The sequence below is a fragment of the Lampetra planeri genome, chromosome 12 (assembly GCF_965212315.1).
Source record: "Lampetra planeri chromosome 12, kcLamPlan1.2.h2, whole genome shotgun sequence".
Taxonomy (NCBI): domain Eukaryota; kingdom Metazoa; phylum Chordata; class Hyperoartia; order Petromyzontiformes; family Petromyzontidae; genus Lampetra; species Lampetra planeri.
Window position 1 is genome coordinate 10,008,865 of NC_136118.1, and position 14,451 is coordinate 10,023,315.

The 14,451-nt window shown below is 42.7% G+C and overlaps 1 protein-coding gene across 3 annotated transcripts; it reads left to right on the forward strand.

Annotated features, from left to right (window-relative positions):
- Positions 1-354: 354 nt before the first annotated feature.
- LOC144721653 (indoleamine 2,3-dioxygenase 2-like) lies at positions 355-14,231 on the forward strand. 3 transcript variants are annotated; one of them, XM_078599465.1, is made up of 10 exons: positions 355-558; positions 1,958-2,053; positions 4,078-4,197; positions 4,893-5,011; positions 5,665-5,679; positions 7,536-7,635; positions 7,954-8,071; positions 9,202-9,253; positions 9,766-9,911; positions 13,238-14,231. In XM_078599465.1, the coding sequence occupies exons 1-10, from the start codon at positions 469-471 to the stop codon at positions 13,564-13,566; spliced, it is 1,185 nt and encodes a 394-aa protein (XP_078455591.1). In that variant the 5' UTR covers positions 355-468; the 3' UTR covers positions 13,567-14,231. The 3 variants fall into 3 exon arrangements, with proteins under 3 accessions (XP_078455591.1, XP_078455593.1, XP_078455592.1); XM_078599467.1 differs by having other exon boundaries at positions 12,400-13,256; XM_078599466.1 differs by having other exon boundaries at positions 392-440.
- Positions 14,232-14,451: the final 220 nt, after the last annotated feature.

Below are 14,451 nucleotides of genomic sequence, written 5' to 3' on the forward strand. Positions count from 1 at the left end.
ATCGGAGGTGCCCATAGAGAAACTCATTGAGACGCGTAGAGACGCATTGAGATGTGTTTAAGGAGAAGTCACAGTCGGGTAATTATGATCGTGCAAGGCAAACTATGGGTCACTTAGTAATTCACTGTCGTTGCGCTCATTAAACTATGGAGTAATAGCAAGACTTACTAGTCGTAGGCTTTAAAGTATAATATAGCTACATTCCTGTCAACAAAATTATTTGTCAACTGCAATGAGTAACAACTGATCGAAATCTCGGGATAGGAAAAGTATGCCAATCAGCACATTTGGCAACTGGCATCTATTCTGGACTCGGTTAAACATTTACAGATGTGGTTAAGCCATCCCCTCTGCTCGAGTCACGAAGCTGCCATTTCACATTTGGAGTTGGTGGCCCGATGAGAGGGCATTCTATAAAACGCTCACCTATTGTAAAGACTGTAAGAATTACAACATACACGAATTGTCATGCACGAGAAATATGATGCCGAGGTGGACAAGATTCTCAAGAAATTTCACATTTCGAAAACATGTGGATTTGCTCTGCCGGATCCCTTGGTAGGCTATTACTTTTATTTGAATTCACAGATACCACCAGCAATGCACAACGTGTGGCAATATTTCTCGTGCATGACAATTCGTGTATGTATAACTCTCTGTACTTTATATACTTTGTATATAATTGCACATTTACAACCTGTGGTGTAAAACAAAACGTGACATGTTTTTGATGAGCGTGTGTGCTGTGGTACTGGTCCGTCATGCAAGTTAATTTGTGGAATGTTTTTTTGGTAATGATGGGGGGGGGGAGTGTGGCTGGCTTCACCAAAGGCGATCAACATCATTTTTCTCTCGTTTTGTAAAAAAAAGATTGTCATTTACTCTGCTTATTCGGCATGCTAAAATATTTTTTCTTTCCTATTAATGCTGTAAAAAAATGTTATCGCATTAATTTTCGCATATTGAATGCATGGCAGTACAGTATACTGTAATTACAACAATAATTTACAGCCCTTCGTCAGTCTACTGATGGTTGAAGTGCTGCCCATGCCATATGGGTCATGAGGGTTGGTAAAGGGGGGCCCAGGAACGGTCAGACAGCACTTGCCACCGATGATAACCCCATAATTACAATACCTGTACAGTACTGTGCTGCAATTGATTATAATTTAAAATAGCTCATGATTGTATCCTATATTGTACCACTATAATACCATCTTCATCATGGTGTATCCACTGCCATCTCTGTGGTGGATATCTTCTTGGGCGTGTTTCATCCGTTGGCTGCCACTCTGTCATTAACCTTGACCACTGACCATCATCCATTACAGCTCTTGAGTCCTGCTCACGCTTGGAATTAATGACCTTCCACGACGCAAAGAGAAATACGTGGATTCTAAAACATACGCAAGTTATAATTTTGATATCACATTGACTGTAAGTGGGCTTGAGCAACACGGTGCTAAGAGGGATGATGACTTTTGATCGAGACTAATGATGAAGGAGCACCCAAAGAGGTCACGTCCATCATCGAGCAATTAGATGAGCTCGTGTATGGAAGTGAGATGAAGGCTCGGGAGGCCTTCATCCAGCAATGGATAGATCATGGCCAATGGTGATAACCGTTTCCTGTTAAACTAATACTGGTAGGAACCACCTGGTTCCACCAGCCCACAGGGGATTATTGTGTCCGTCCGTCGTGTATCCAAAAATGGGAGGGGTGGGGCTGGGTGGAGAGGGGAGGGTGGGGAGGGGCTGGTCACCCCGTGGTGCCCTTATAAAACTCAACGTTTAACCTAGTCACGCCGGCTTGTGCCCGCCCTCACAGTCGGGCATATTTGCGGAATACACCACGCCGCCGTTGACCCTGGCCATTAACCGAGCAACCCAACGTTCCTACCAGCTCCCTCCGCAGGAATGTGTTATGACCATTCTGTGTCGGTGATGTTACCTGCAGACCAGCCTCCCTGAATACTATGCCCCATGGATGGAGCTTGCCGCCAACCTTACAGAGCTCATAGAGACACATACTCTGCGGGAGCGGGTAATGCAGGTATGGTATATTTTGAAAACACCCCATGAAGTAAATTTGGTACTTGTGTAGCACTTACGAACATTAGAGATCATGTCCAGTTCGGTAGTTTCATTGTTTTAAATATACAGGGTGCCTAAAAAAAATGTTAACACTTCCGAGAATTTGCAACATTACCACAAGGAATGTGCCTCCAGGCTCTGGAGACCACCTAGAGAAGATTCCAGGCATGCGTTGACAATGATGGCGAACAAGTGGAGACTTGTTGAAGCTATGAACATACATTTGTTATAATGTTACAGTGCATTATCCGTTCTTTTTCCATTTTTGAAGCACCCTGTAGCATAATAAAAGGCTGCTTAATCTTAGCTTTCTCATCTACTTCCGCCCTCTGCATCACAAGGCTTCAGTTTGAGCACCGTCGTTGCCTCCCAGTCCACAGCCCGCCCACACACTCACCATGGCCCCCCCTCCCTCCATCCCCGCGACTATATAATTCCTCGTCACAGCCATCTCTAAGACACACTTAAGCGGTTGTGTTTTCGCTACGTTGTCCCCATCTGACGAAGAACGCTTGTGTTGCGCCCGAAACGTCGTGATTTAATTTAGTTGTTTTCATTTATTTTATTTTTTACCAACGTGACTTTACCGAAGAAAAAAAAGAGTATGAATCCTTGCAGTCACGAAAGCTTCAAATCTAGAACCCTGTAATATGCCATGGGCCTTTGGTGTCGGCATGCACACACCGATGGACGTGCCGACTTTTTCCTAAATTCCAACTCGAAACCTGGACTAGATCTCATAGTTCACATGGTGCGCGTGTCTGTCCTTCACGGCTTTCCACTGGTACTGACTGGTTGTTACAACATTGACACAACGTTTGAGCTTGTATGTTGTAAATTTCTAACACGTTGCAAATTGTGCTTTTGCATATTCCTACCGTAACTGGCATGCCGTAAAATGGCTAATGTATCAGCACATTTACAGTGATGTTATTTCTTTTTTGTTCTCAATCTTTTATACAGCACCATTAAATAGCAGCAGCGTCTTCTTGAGCAGTTGCAGTGGTGTAGCTATCGAGCGTGCAGACGGTGCAATTTCATCGGGGACTATGAGCTGGTGGGGCACAGACATCAAGCTACGAAGAAGGGGAGAATGCAAACAAGGGGCTTTATTTCTTGTATCAGGGCCCATGCCAACCACGCTATGCCAATGAGTAATTGTACAGAGCGAATATAAATATCCCTAAAAGGTATGCTTAAAAGTATGGTCATGGATGAAATTCAGAGCTGCGTAATATATCCCGCACCTCCAATTGGCATGGTTGGCTACGTATGGTGCGAAAGAAGGTCGTACTGTACATATATATAAAATATTACATTTTGCATTCATATTTCCACAGCATCACTTTGCTATGGGTTTCAGGTCGATACAATGCCAAGCATAATCTGGTGTCTCAGTCGGGGTGTGAGAAATGTTTGCCCATTACGAATGTAACTCTTCTAAAAAAAGGCTTAAAATATAATGAACCACATAACCAAAACATACAGCAGTTCCCATTTAGAACAAGCAGCAAAGGTCTGAAATAAAAAGCCAAACACTTCTCATTCACAAGTTGCCGTTAAAAAATGACTACATTGGGTGTTCTCGGCGTTGTACTGATTTGGAATGAGTGGAAAAAAATAGAATTAGGAAGACAGACCCGACGTGAGTGATAAAATAGTTGTGAAGAAGAAGCTGTTATACTTATTTGGCCACACCTGAAATGGAACAATGTGAACCCTCTGGTGATCTTACGGTTCTTTGTGGGTTTCTAAGCTCAGTGCTTAACTCATATGTTGCCACATGGGGGCATCATTGCACTGCCGCGTTACATTCTAACGGTTAGACTGTATAGTCTGCAGCAAAAGGTCATCTGGATAAACCTCCTTCTTTGTTCCATGTGGACATATCAGCTATTACTCCATTACGTAACTTATATGAACACGTGTACGTGTGCAGTTGTTCACCAGTGTTGTCTACAATATTCTACCGGTGTCCTCCAGATGCCTGAGCTGAGCAGTGGGCTTCTCCAAAGCCATCGCCAACTTCGTCTCGCTCACCTGGTGCTCAGCTTCATCACGTCAGGTGTTGTGTGGCAAGAAGGAGACAAAGCCCCCACCAAGGTCACTTTATTCCTGCACCCTTCACCCTCAGTCTCCCACTGCTCCTCATGCATCATTTCCTTGTCACATTGGCTTCTGCCCAGCAAAATAAATCCTCTCTGAGATTTGGATATCGCCTAAAGGTTCAGTCATTCGATGAGCCGTTATTTGTTTAATACTGTAAAATAACTGTTCAAAACCAACAACATACCACATCCACAGATAGCTATTGCCCAAGTTAAATGTAACAACTACAGAACTCCTTTTATCCATTACCCCATTACTCCTGACTCCTATTATTAGGGAGAACAGGTGGGTCTGTGAAAACTATAATTATCAGTGATACTATTCTTCCAATTATCTACGATTATCTCTGTTTTCCCTCAGTTATACGCAGAACGGCTTCCTATTATCGATAATGTTTTTTTGTACAAAAGATAAGTTACGTTGCAAATTAACCGTGAAGTTTCATCCCATGGAAAAATGGAGTAAAACCACTAATAACCCTCGTTGATTATAATAGGATCCGCGATATTGGTCCCCCACATCACCATGCATAAGTTATCTTTTAACTTTGAAAGCAATGCACTTTCAAACGTACCGAAAAAGGCAGCTTGTTACGTCTCATGCTAAGTTAACCAACTGATTATCGTGATGATGATGTTTTGTAAGCCCATGTGTCTCTCCTTATCAAATGAACACTGCTCTGGGTACAGGTGCTGCCCCGAAGCGTGGCGGTTCCGTTTTGCGCTGTGTCCAAGTGCCTGGGCCTCCCTCCCATTATCGTGCACGCCGATGGTGTCCTTGCCAACTGGAGGAGACGAGATGCAGACGGGTATTGTCGGGCATGGGGGCCCGATTCTCACCCTTGACAAATGCTTATTTTGGATCAACCTTTGGACTCGTCTTATTTTATTTTTTGAAAAACACAATGATTCACCTCCATGGCCGTTTATTTGTTAATAAAATTCGCTAAGAGTGATGTGCCTCGACCATGTCTTTAAAATGTTAATTGAGGTCCTCCTGCCCAAATTATATTTACACAGAAATGCATATGTAAGCTTCAGTAGAAATGCATATAACAGTACCGAACGTGTTGTTGCAGCATTTAAAAACACAATGCATTCTGTAACAACTGTAGTGTATGACACTATATGTTTAATAACGTTTGTCATATCGTATTCGTTGCAATATAGAGCAATATAGAAGTGCACATAATTACTTAATATAGGTTATTCTGCATATTGAATAGACTTTGTTTTGCACATTAGAGATATGTATTTTTGTAAACAAATAAGGAAAGTCATGTGTCAAATCATAAGTTTGTGGAAAACATTTCAGTGTACTGTACTCTTGAGGTGAATAATATTCCTTACATTTGCTGACATTTGTTTGATATTTTTCGAGCATATTTTTTACCGCTGTCTTTTTAAAGTGTACATTAATTGTTTTTCTTTTTTTGACGTATCCTTTTGGCCCTGAATGAAGACCCATGACGATCGAGTAAGTGGGCCACAATTCTATTTTAGACACAAAAGACACCATTCAATAAACCAACTACGCACATTCAGATTCAATGTCCTCACTTACAACCAATCCATAAGGTGGCAGCACTAGATTCCATTGCTCAGAGTCCCATCTTTAATTGCATTAAAGCAAATACTTTCTTCTCTGCATTATCCAGTTTCCAAAGCGGGATAGTGTCGTTATTGATGTATTATGTATATTGAACTTCTTTCGCACCTTACGTAGCCACCCGTGCTAATCGGATGGTGACACATTATAACCATGGCACACGACCGTATCCTATGATTCTTAGTTCAAACAGGCATGTGCCAAGACACCATAGTGTGGTCACGCTACAAGGGATGATGGTTGACGGACGAGACTGGTGACACAAAATGGCAGCCATCGAGGGATCTCATCGGAGACTGCTGTAACGGCTGTGGAAGACAGAGCAATGAGATCAGCTCCTGCGTCAGGGGACTGTGCAGAGTAGCGGCGACATGGGTAGGCCTTCATCTAGCAGTCGATAGATCAGTGGCGGCTCCTGCAAAATCTCTCAGGGGGGGCAAATGTCTGGATGATTGATAAGGATAAGGTCCACCCATGCAATGGATAAATTAACAGCTTAAGCATGTAAAGGCAACTTCACTTCTTTAATATTAATGAAAAATAAAGTGACTCTTGCAATACATCTTGTTTGTTTCTATACTCACTATTATTACAATCCACTCAGTTTCTTTTATTAAAAATTCCACTAGGTGGCGACAAATAATATTGTTGACTGAAACGTGCTTACGTATGATGACGTAAGCACGTTAGTGCGAACCCTCCCGGAAGCCATAGAGAACGCATTGCAGCGCCCGCCGTTCGAAAAAAAACATCTTTGAATGTAAGTCTATGGGACCACTCTGGGTGATTCTCAGCCGGAGTGAAATCGCCCAAAAAGAGGCGGTACTCCACAGAACGTGACATGACGCTGATTGAACTATATCCAGAGGCACAGTAACGGCTAGCATGATTCTGTGGTTGAATGAGATTGGTGGTGCGTCGCCCAATCACCCTAATGAAGAAACCGCCCCTGCGATAGATGGTTGATATTTACACAGACGTCCTCTTGCAGAGCAACCCCAGTACTAGCGAACAGGTTTCTGAACTGTTTGGAACTTCAAATGAAAGTACGGGATGGACTTCATGATGATCAACACATCACTATCCACATTGCATGTATCATCATAGTCATCACCGTCAGCATTGGAGGCCAACAGTAGATCAATTCACTCCTGGATGAAGGCTTCCCCAAGCCATTTACAAATAGCCTCATAACGAACAACAAAAACGTTATGGAAATATTCTTTCTCCATTTAATATTAGTGCAGAAAGTGTGATCAAACATTCCGAATAACACAATTTAATGTAATTGCCCTTGAGAATCTGAAATATTGTAAAAAAAAAACTATTATTTTTATGTTCCTAATTATGAAATCCAAGATGGATTAGCATCTGTACTGAAATATCCACAGGAGGGAGTGGTGGCACAGTGGATAACGCGCTGTATTGTGAACTGAGTCAAGATCGATTCCCAACCAATACTTAACATCAGTGGCGTTTGATAGCTAATCTGGTCATAGCCCCCCCCCCCATTCACGAACCCGCATTGACCAGCATGAACCGTGATCACACAACCTCCATGACCATCGCGGCGCAGGGAAGCTTTCACCCACCAATGGCTTTGCAATGGGCTGTGCAAGATGTTCACAGTTCCAGACTTTACTTACTGCCTGTCTTGAACTCTCCGTGACCTCCGTCCCCGGTTAAGTAAAGTTGCCCTATCCCTTGTATGATGCCGTGGTCAGGAACCTGGATACGTTGGTGAGACTCCCAGGTGGGGCCAACAGTCGATACTTCTTCCTCTGCACCGTCATGGTGGAGTTCGCCGCTGTTCCGGGCCTCATTGTAAGTTAATGGTGATGCTGCAGAACGTCAATAATTATGCATACATCATGGTTGAGAAAGACACTGCAGAAACTGAGCCCCCCATTACGAGAAACGGGGGAACAAAGCCCACAGTGTAACACATTTATTGCCACGTTCCTTGGTTCAAATCTAGTTTAAAATACAGTACAATGCATTCTGAAACTAAGCTAATCTCAGCGATGTCACCGAGATGACAAATCTCTGCTCATGTGCAGAGATCATGGCTGACTTTTAATGGTAACAATGTTGCCTCTTTTCCCACCTCCGATTCCTCCCAACGCCTGCACATTCTCACAGGGCTTGGTGAAATGTGTGGAGGCCGTGAGAGCTGCAGATGAGGCCACGCTGAAAGAGTCGCTGTTGGAGGTGGCCGAAGCGATACACGGCATGATAAAGGCCTTGTCCACCATGCATGGTGTGCCTGCATTACCTCAGACTCGAGCTATTATAAACATTGGCATTGAGCCCATCTCTTTACGAGCTCACAGTGAGCATGATATTCAAGAGGGCTGGCCTTAAGGGTAGATGATCCGAGTGGAATCCCAGGAATTACATCTGTTCGAGCTGTCAAAACCTTAAGCAAACAGAGTTATTCAAAGTTGCATTTTTTGAAACCAATGTCTCATGAAATTATTTATTTAATGGGGGTTGCTGAGCACAGGCCCCCGGTTCGAAATGTCAACTAACCAGTTAACACGTTTCTTGAATTGAGTGAGGTTATAAGAGCTTCGGGAAATAAAAATGGAAGGGAATTCCAAAGTCTGACAGTGCGAGGGAAGATTTAGAAAGATACGTGCTTGACGTGCAGTGTGGTGCTTGAGCACAGTACGGATGAGACAAAACCGGCAGCCCGGTAGACTTATTCCTGAACATGAATGAAGTGATCAACAAGTGTAGGTCACAGGCCCAGTAACCATTGTCGTGGTGATAGAAGAGTACCAAGGAGGTGACTGGCCGCCAGTGAGTGAGTGGAGGTGACTATTACTCACTCACTAATCGAAGGTGACGCACCTCCAATTCAACATACATACAATGAGGTAAGGAACTGGGTTCCCCACCGCAGATATGACAACAGTATTCCAAAATTGGTGCTTTATATAGTACAGGGGTAACCATTTGTTCGGAGCTCAATAAAGCTTTGAAAAGAAAACAAAGCCTTTTTATGCATCCTTAGACACAGTAATAAAGCCGTTCTATGACAGGTTAGATAAAATGCTATGCTAGGCAGATTACTGTTTTTGCCATGGCAAATAATATCATTAAATATGATGGGAGGAATTGTGGAATTGCCAGCCTTATGTGATTATATCTTCGATGAGATGTTTTTGAGTTGTGTACTGTGCTGCATTTGTATACAAATGTAAAAAAATACAAGAAAAAACATGACATTACAGTATGTTTAGCCAACATCAAAAATGAAGAGAATAAATAAATGGGAGTAAAATTACCACATAATAGAAATATGTCAGTAACCCTGCCAACTTGATGTTTACATGCGATTTACGAATGCATACTTTTAAAGGTTTTGTGATTGTGTTTTTATAGATCACGTCGACCCTGCAGTATTTTTTGGAGTAATCAGGATCTTCCTGTCTGGGTATTTGCTAAAACACAGTGTGCGACACCACGTTGAATCTATGTACTTGCCAATCATTGCTATCTCATAATAACAATTTATAACTTTTTGTCAACCAATTGCTGGATGAAGACCTTTGCGTGCCATGTCAGCCATGGAGTTGTTTGGTCATGTTGGGTTAGTGAAAGAAGAGACCTTTGTAACAATTCATATTTCACTCGCCACTGATATTAGTTTGCTTAATTATATAAAAGTCAGTTGTAGCATGGTACAAAAGCTTATATCTTATATCTATTCACTGAAATATTAATTCACTACAGTAATTTAGCTGTGGCTGTTCCACCTGATGACGGAAGCTTGTGTTGCCTCCGAAACGTCGTGATTTAATTTAGTTATTTTCATTTTATTCTTTTTTTCATCTACGTGACTTTACCGAAAGAACCAAATAGTATGGATCCTTGCAGTCACGAAAACTTCAAATCTAGACGTTCGTGATGTTTAGCATACATCGTGTTTGTGTGTGTGTGAAACAGCTGGATGGATAACCCGGTGCTCGATGGGCTGCATTACGAAGGAGTTGGAGACACCCCCTACAAGTATTCTGGGGGCAGTGCAGCACAGAGCTCTCTCTTGCACTGTTTTGATGCGGCCCTGGGCATTGAACACGATCCAAAGCATGGTACCAATCAAAAACTGCACCCGCACCGAAAACACACACCCCGGTAAACTGACAACAGCTTCTGGTCAGCATCTTTGCCTCTCAACAGCTATTATAAAAGCCCGGCATTGCGTTTGTCAATTTGTTTGTCAACTAAATTATAAGAGCCTTTCAGAAGCCCTGAATCAAAAAGTAAGAGAGAGTGGGACGCACCCTCAGATGTGGGGGTAAAAAGCTGATCCAACAGGATTCCAAAAAGTTTCGACCTCCCCTAAAGAAATGTGTAACCCCCCAACCCAAAAAAACCCCAAAATGTCTTTGTACATACAATGGAGTCCAGATTTATTTTGTCGGCAGGAGCTATAAGGCAGTCGTAGGCCGCCGAAATTCACACTGCAGTACATGCCGTCTACCTACGTGACTTTACCGAAAGAACCAAAGAGTATAGAGACATAAATGTGAAGATTTTTTTTTCTTTATGGCCAAGGCACAACATAATACTGAAATATTAATTGACACTTCTAAAGCGCCTTTCACCTGGAGGTCACAAGGCACTGTTCAAAACACAAACACTCAGACTCACACCAATAAAATACAACCCCAGAGCAAAGGATTCAATGAATAGAAAATGCGTTAAAAAATCATTAAGTGCGTCTTAAGACCTTATTTTAAAAAGCGCGGCGTTCAGCAGAGCGAATGTCCAGGAGTGAATTCTACACCATGGGGGCGACACGAAAAAAGGCCAGTCACTCATCGTCATACAGAGAGAGAGAGACATGCCCTTGGCGAACAGAAAACAGGCTAGACTCGAAATACAGTACAGTTGTGGAAGTTGTGGAAACACATTGGGGAACGAAGTCCTGTATGAGAGGGCAGCATTATTTAGAGTCTTCTTAGGTTTTTTCGGTAAAGTCACGTAGAAAGTAAAATAAAATAAAAAACAAAAAGACTTTACCGAAAAAACCTAAGAAGATGATTCCTTGCAGTCACGAAAGCTTCAAATCTAGAATTATTTAGAGTCTTGTAGGTGAGGCGAAGATGATTTAACTCTACTAAAAACCAGACCAGCACAGGGGTAATGTCAGTGCCGGATTCACCTCGTAGCAAAAGCAGATACTACATATGCTACGGGCAAGGCACTTTTAAAGGCCCCGCGCTAAATGCGTTCAAGCTATGAATTCCGGTTCAGTGATTCTGCACTCGCTCTATAACTATAGTACTATACCGCCTTCAACTTTTACGAACGACTGGGTGTTTAAGGTTAGCGATTTGTTGTATTATCTGGCTGTATAGCAAATGAAAAAATACAATTACTTTACTGTGCAAGTTCAAAATTTGTGTTTTAATATTTGTGTGTTTTTTATATTTAGGGCCCCTTTATAACATATGCTACAGGCCACGCACTAGCTTCATCCGGCACTGGGTAATGCGTTCAGCGTGCACTTAAGAATTCTGGCAGCCGTTTCTGCAGGTGTTGCAAGCGACCATTTACAGTATTCATGGGGGGTGCCATAAAACAGTGACTTTCAAGTCAATACGAGATCAAAACAAAGCATGAATGGGGCACAGCCTAGTTATATTTTTTTAATATGAAAAAAGGAAGCCTTAGTGATCTTGTTAATGTGTGCTTCAAAGGTGACGAGACATCACGGAAAACACCAAGACTGCAAACTGCCTGAGCAGCACCAACATTGTGGTTATCGATTGTCAGACGGACCGAACCAGCATTGGAAAGTTGGTGTGGGGACCCAACAAACACCTCCGTCTCATAAATAATTCAACCGAAAGAAAAAAATCGGATTTCATACAAGACTCGTCTAGAGTAAAATCCGATGCTTGAGGTGAAGATTTTTGCACGAATGTTAATTTGAGTGTCATCAGTATAACAACGGAAGCCGAGGCCGAGTTTGTGCAAAACAAGGTCGAGTGGGGTAATATATCAGAATCAGAATATTTATACTGGAGGAATCCGATGAGCTATAATGCTCTTTTCCAGAGATGTTATTTTATTTTATACCTACGTGACTTTACCAAAAGGACCAGAGTATGTCCAGTAGAGACGGGTAAGAACATTACAACAATAAACAGTACAAACACACGATAGTAGTAAAAAGTATAAAAAACGGTAAAAAAAGCACCCAACACATAAAACTAAACCATCCCCATCCTACCAGACAAAAGACACCTGAGGCATTCACTTATTTTTCAGAAGCGACCTGGTTACCACAAATGAAACACAACAGTGGGCCAAGCACCGAACCCTGAGGCACACCGAAGGGAATAGAACACGTGTCCCAATGTTGACCTTCAGTGCCAACAAACTGCTTTTGATCGCGGTGGTAGGAAGTAAACCAGTGCAAGGCAATGCCAGAAACACCTATGCAGCCTGAGCAGCACGGCTCAAGGGTGGCACAGTCGGGTTTTTTACAATCGGGTTTAATTGTCTTTTTATATTAAACCCGATCATCTGAGATTGGGAGAAATCTGGTTTAATTGGTTCTAATTGCAGAACCGCACTTTGCCAACTTCTCAACGATGGGCTTCATCCATTCCAAGCTAAGGAACTCACTGGTGCCCACGATTGTGGAGGAGAAGCTCGTGTTCATCAAGACCAACCTGCCCGCCGCATTCTACGACTACCCCGTGCCCGACGGCCCCCCCGAGTACGATAGCAGCACCGATGAGGAAGCAGCCTAAGCCTTGGATCAGAGTTTCGTATTCATTAAACCAGGTTTTACTTCCCCGAAATCGGGTTTAATTGTATTAAAGAAAAAACCCGATGCCTGCCGCTGGAAAAATTTGGTTTTTTTCCACCCATGGCACGGCCACACCAATGAGCTATAGGCCCCCTTGCAAGGTATGCTGGACATGAGCCGTGGCGGGTTGGTTGAAAAGGTCTTCGAGGTAGATGCAAACCACGACGGGCTGGTCCTGGATTGCATCTGGGCACATGTTAAAGGGATGATTAATTCGAAGCAAAAATAATCGTTTACCTGTTCAGGGAACTCGCCAAAAGACCTGCATCTTGGAATGACTGGAAATGTGATGTAGAGGCGTTATTGTTGCACTGTAGGGATACCGTAACACTGTCGTGAATGGATGATGCAACCGGCACTGTTTCGTTCATGCTGAAATTCAATTTCGTTCATCGAAAAGTGTCCATAATTTTTCAATTGCGTTCACGCAAAATATCGCACCTCTGATTAACACGTTTGGCTACGTACCCTGCGAGAGGTTCAACACACATCCGTAAACCGAACGTTCGTAAATCCAGGGATACCTTGAGCCGTGCTTAGATTCATACACTTATCCAATTCAAAATGTTATTGTATCCTTTGTGAACACAGGATCATTCCTGGTCCGAATGCGGGAGTACATGCTACCGCAGCACAGCGCCTTCATTTGCTGGCTCGCCGATGGGCCCTCCATTCGCCACTTTGTTTCGCGGTCCACACCGCGTGCGGCGTACAACGCCTGCGTGTCCGCCCTGACGCGGCTGCGCTCGGATCACGTTGCCATTGTGACGCGGTACATCACGGTGCAGTCGGCACGAGCGAGGCGGGAGGCGACCTCGCCAGCCGGATTCGCCCTGGCGGAGAAGGGCACGGGTGGCACGGCGATCCTGCCCTTCCTCAAAGGAGTCCGAGATGCAACAGCTGCCGCACTAATCGAATAAGTCCTCCACTGAGTTCAAGGAGGGCTATCCCGTACTGAATGAAAAGCTGCTTATAGCAGCCTACAGCTATGGAGACTTTTTCAGCGCCTGTAGTATGGCAGGGTTAACAGGGGTAGATGGAGGCAAGTTGTTCCAAAAAAGAAGTTATATTTGTTTAGCGATAGTAGAGATGTCTGATTATAACAGTTACATCTGTCAAAACAAATATGCATTTCGCCAAATGATAACTATATGCATAATACAAGGATGCACGGTCTGCAGTTTAACTTTAAATATGGTTGTAACGTGCTTTAATTGTCCATTAACAATATGGAAAATACATATCCTTATAGATCTTGGTGACGGTCACCACTCTTAATGGTTTGGGTTTTGAAAACCTGATACATTTTAAAATGTGTCCAATTTTTTATCTGACAATGCTTTGTTCTGGATTAAATGGTCAGCAAGGATCAGTGACTCAGGTGCTTTGATATTATCTGAAAACAATAGGAAAGTGATTTATTTTAAGGTTATGACAATAATTATTTTATAACACCACTGTAATAAAGTTTAACTCTAAACTAATCTATGATATGAAATGTTGCAGTTACATTTGTTCACGAATTTGTAAACAAAATTAAAAGCACGTGTGCATTTGTGAAAATAAACACGCTTATAATACTATATTAAACATTTATGGAGCATGTATTATGATGTAAACTGAAATTACAATTACATAGATATGGCAGAAGTAGAGAATTGTGTCATTCTTGAAAATATAATGTGGTGAAAGAGATATGCAATACCTGGTGCCACATCCGTGGAGGAGGCATCCATTTGATAAGTTTGATTCAAATGCAATGCGTATGTATTTCGCAAGGTTACTACATGATAGGGATACTGCCA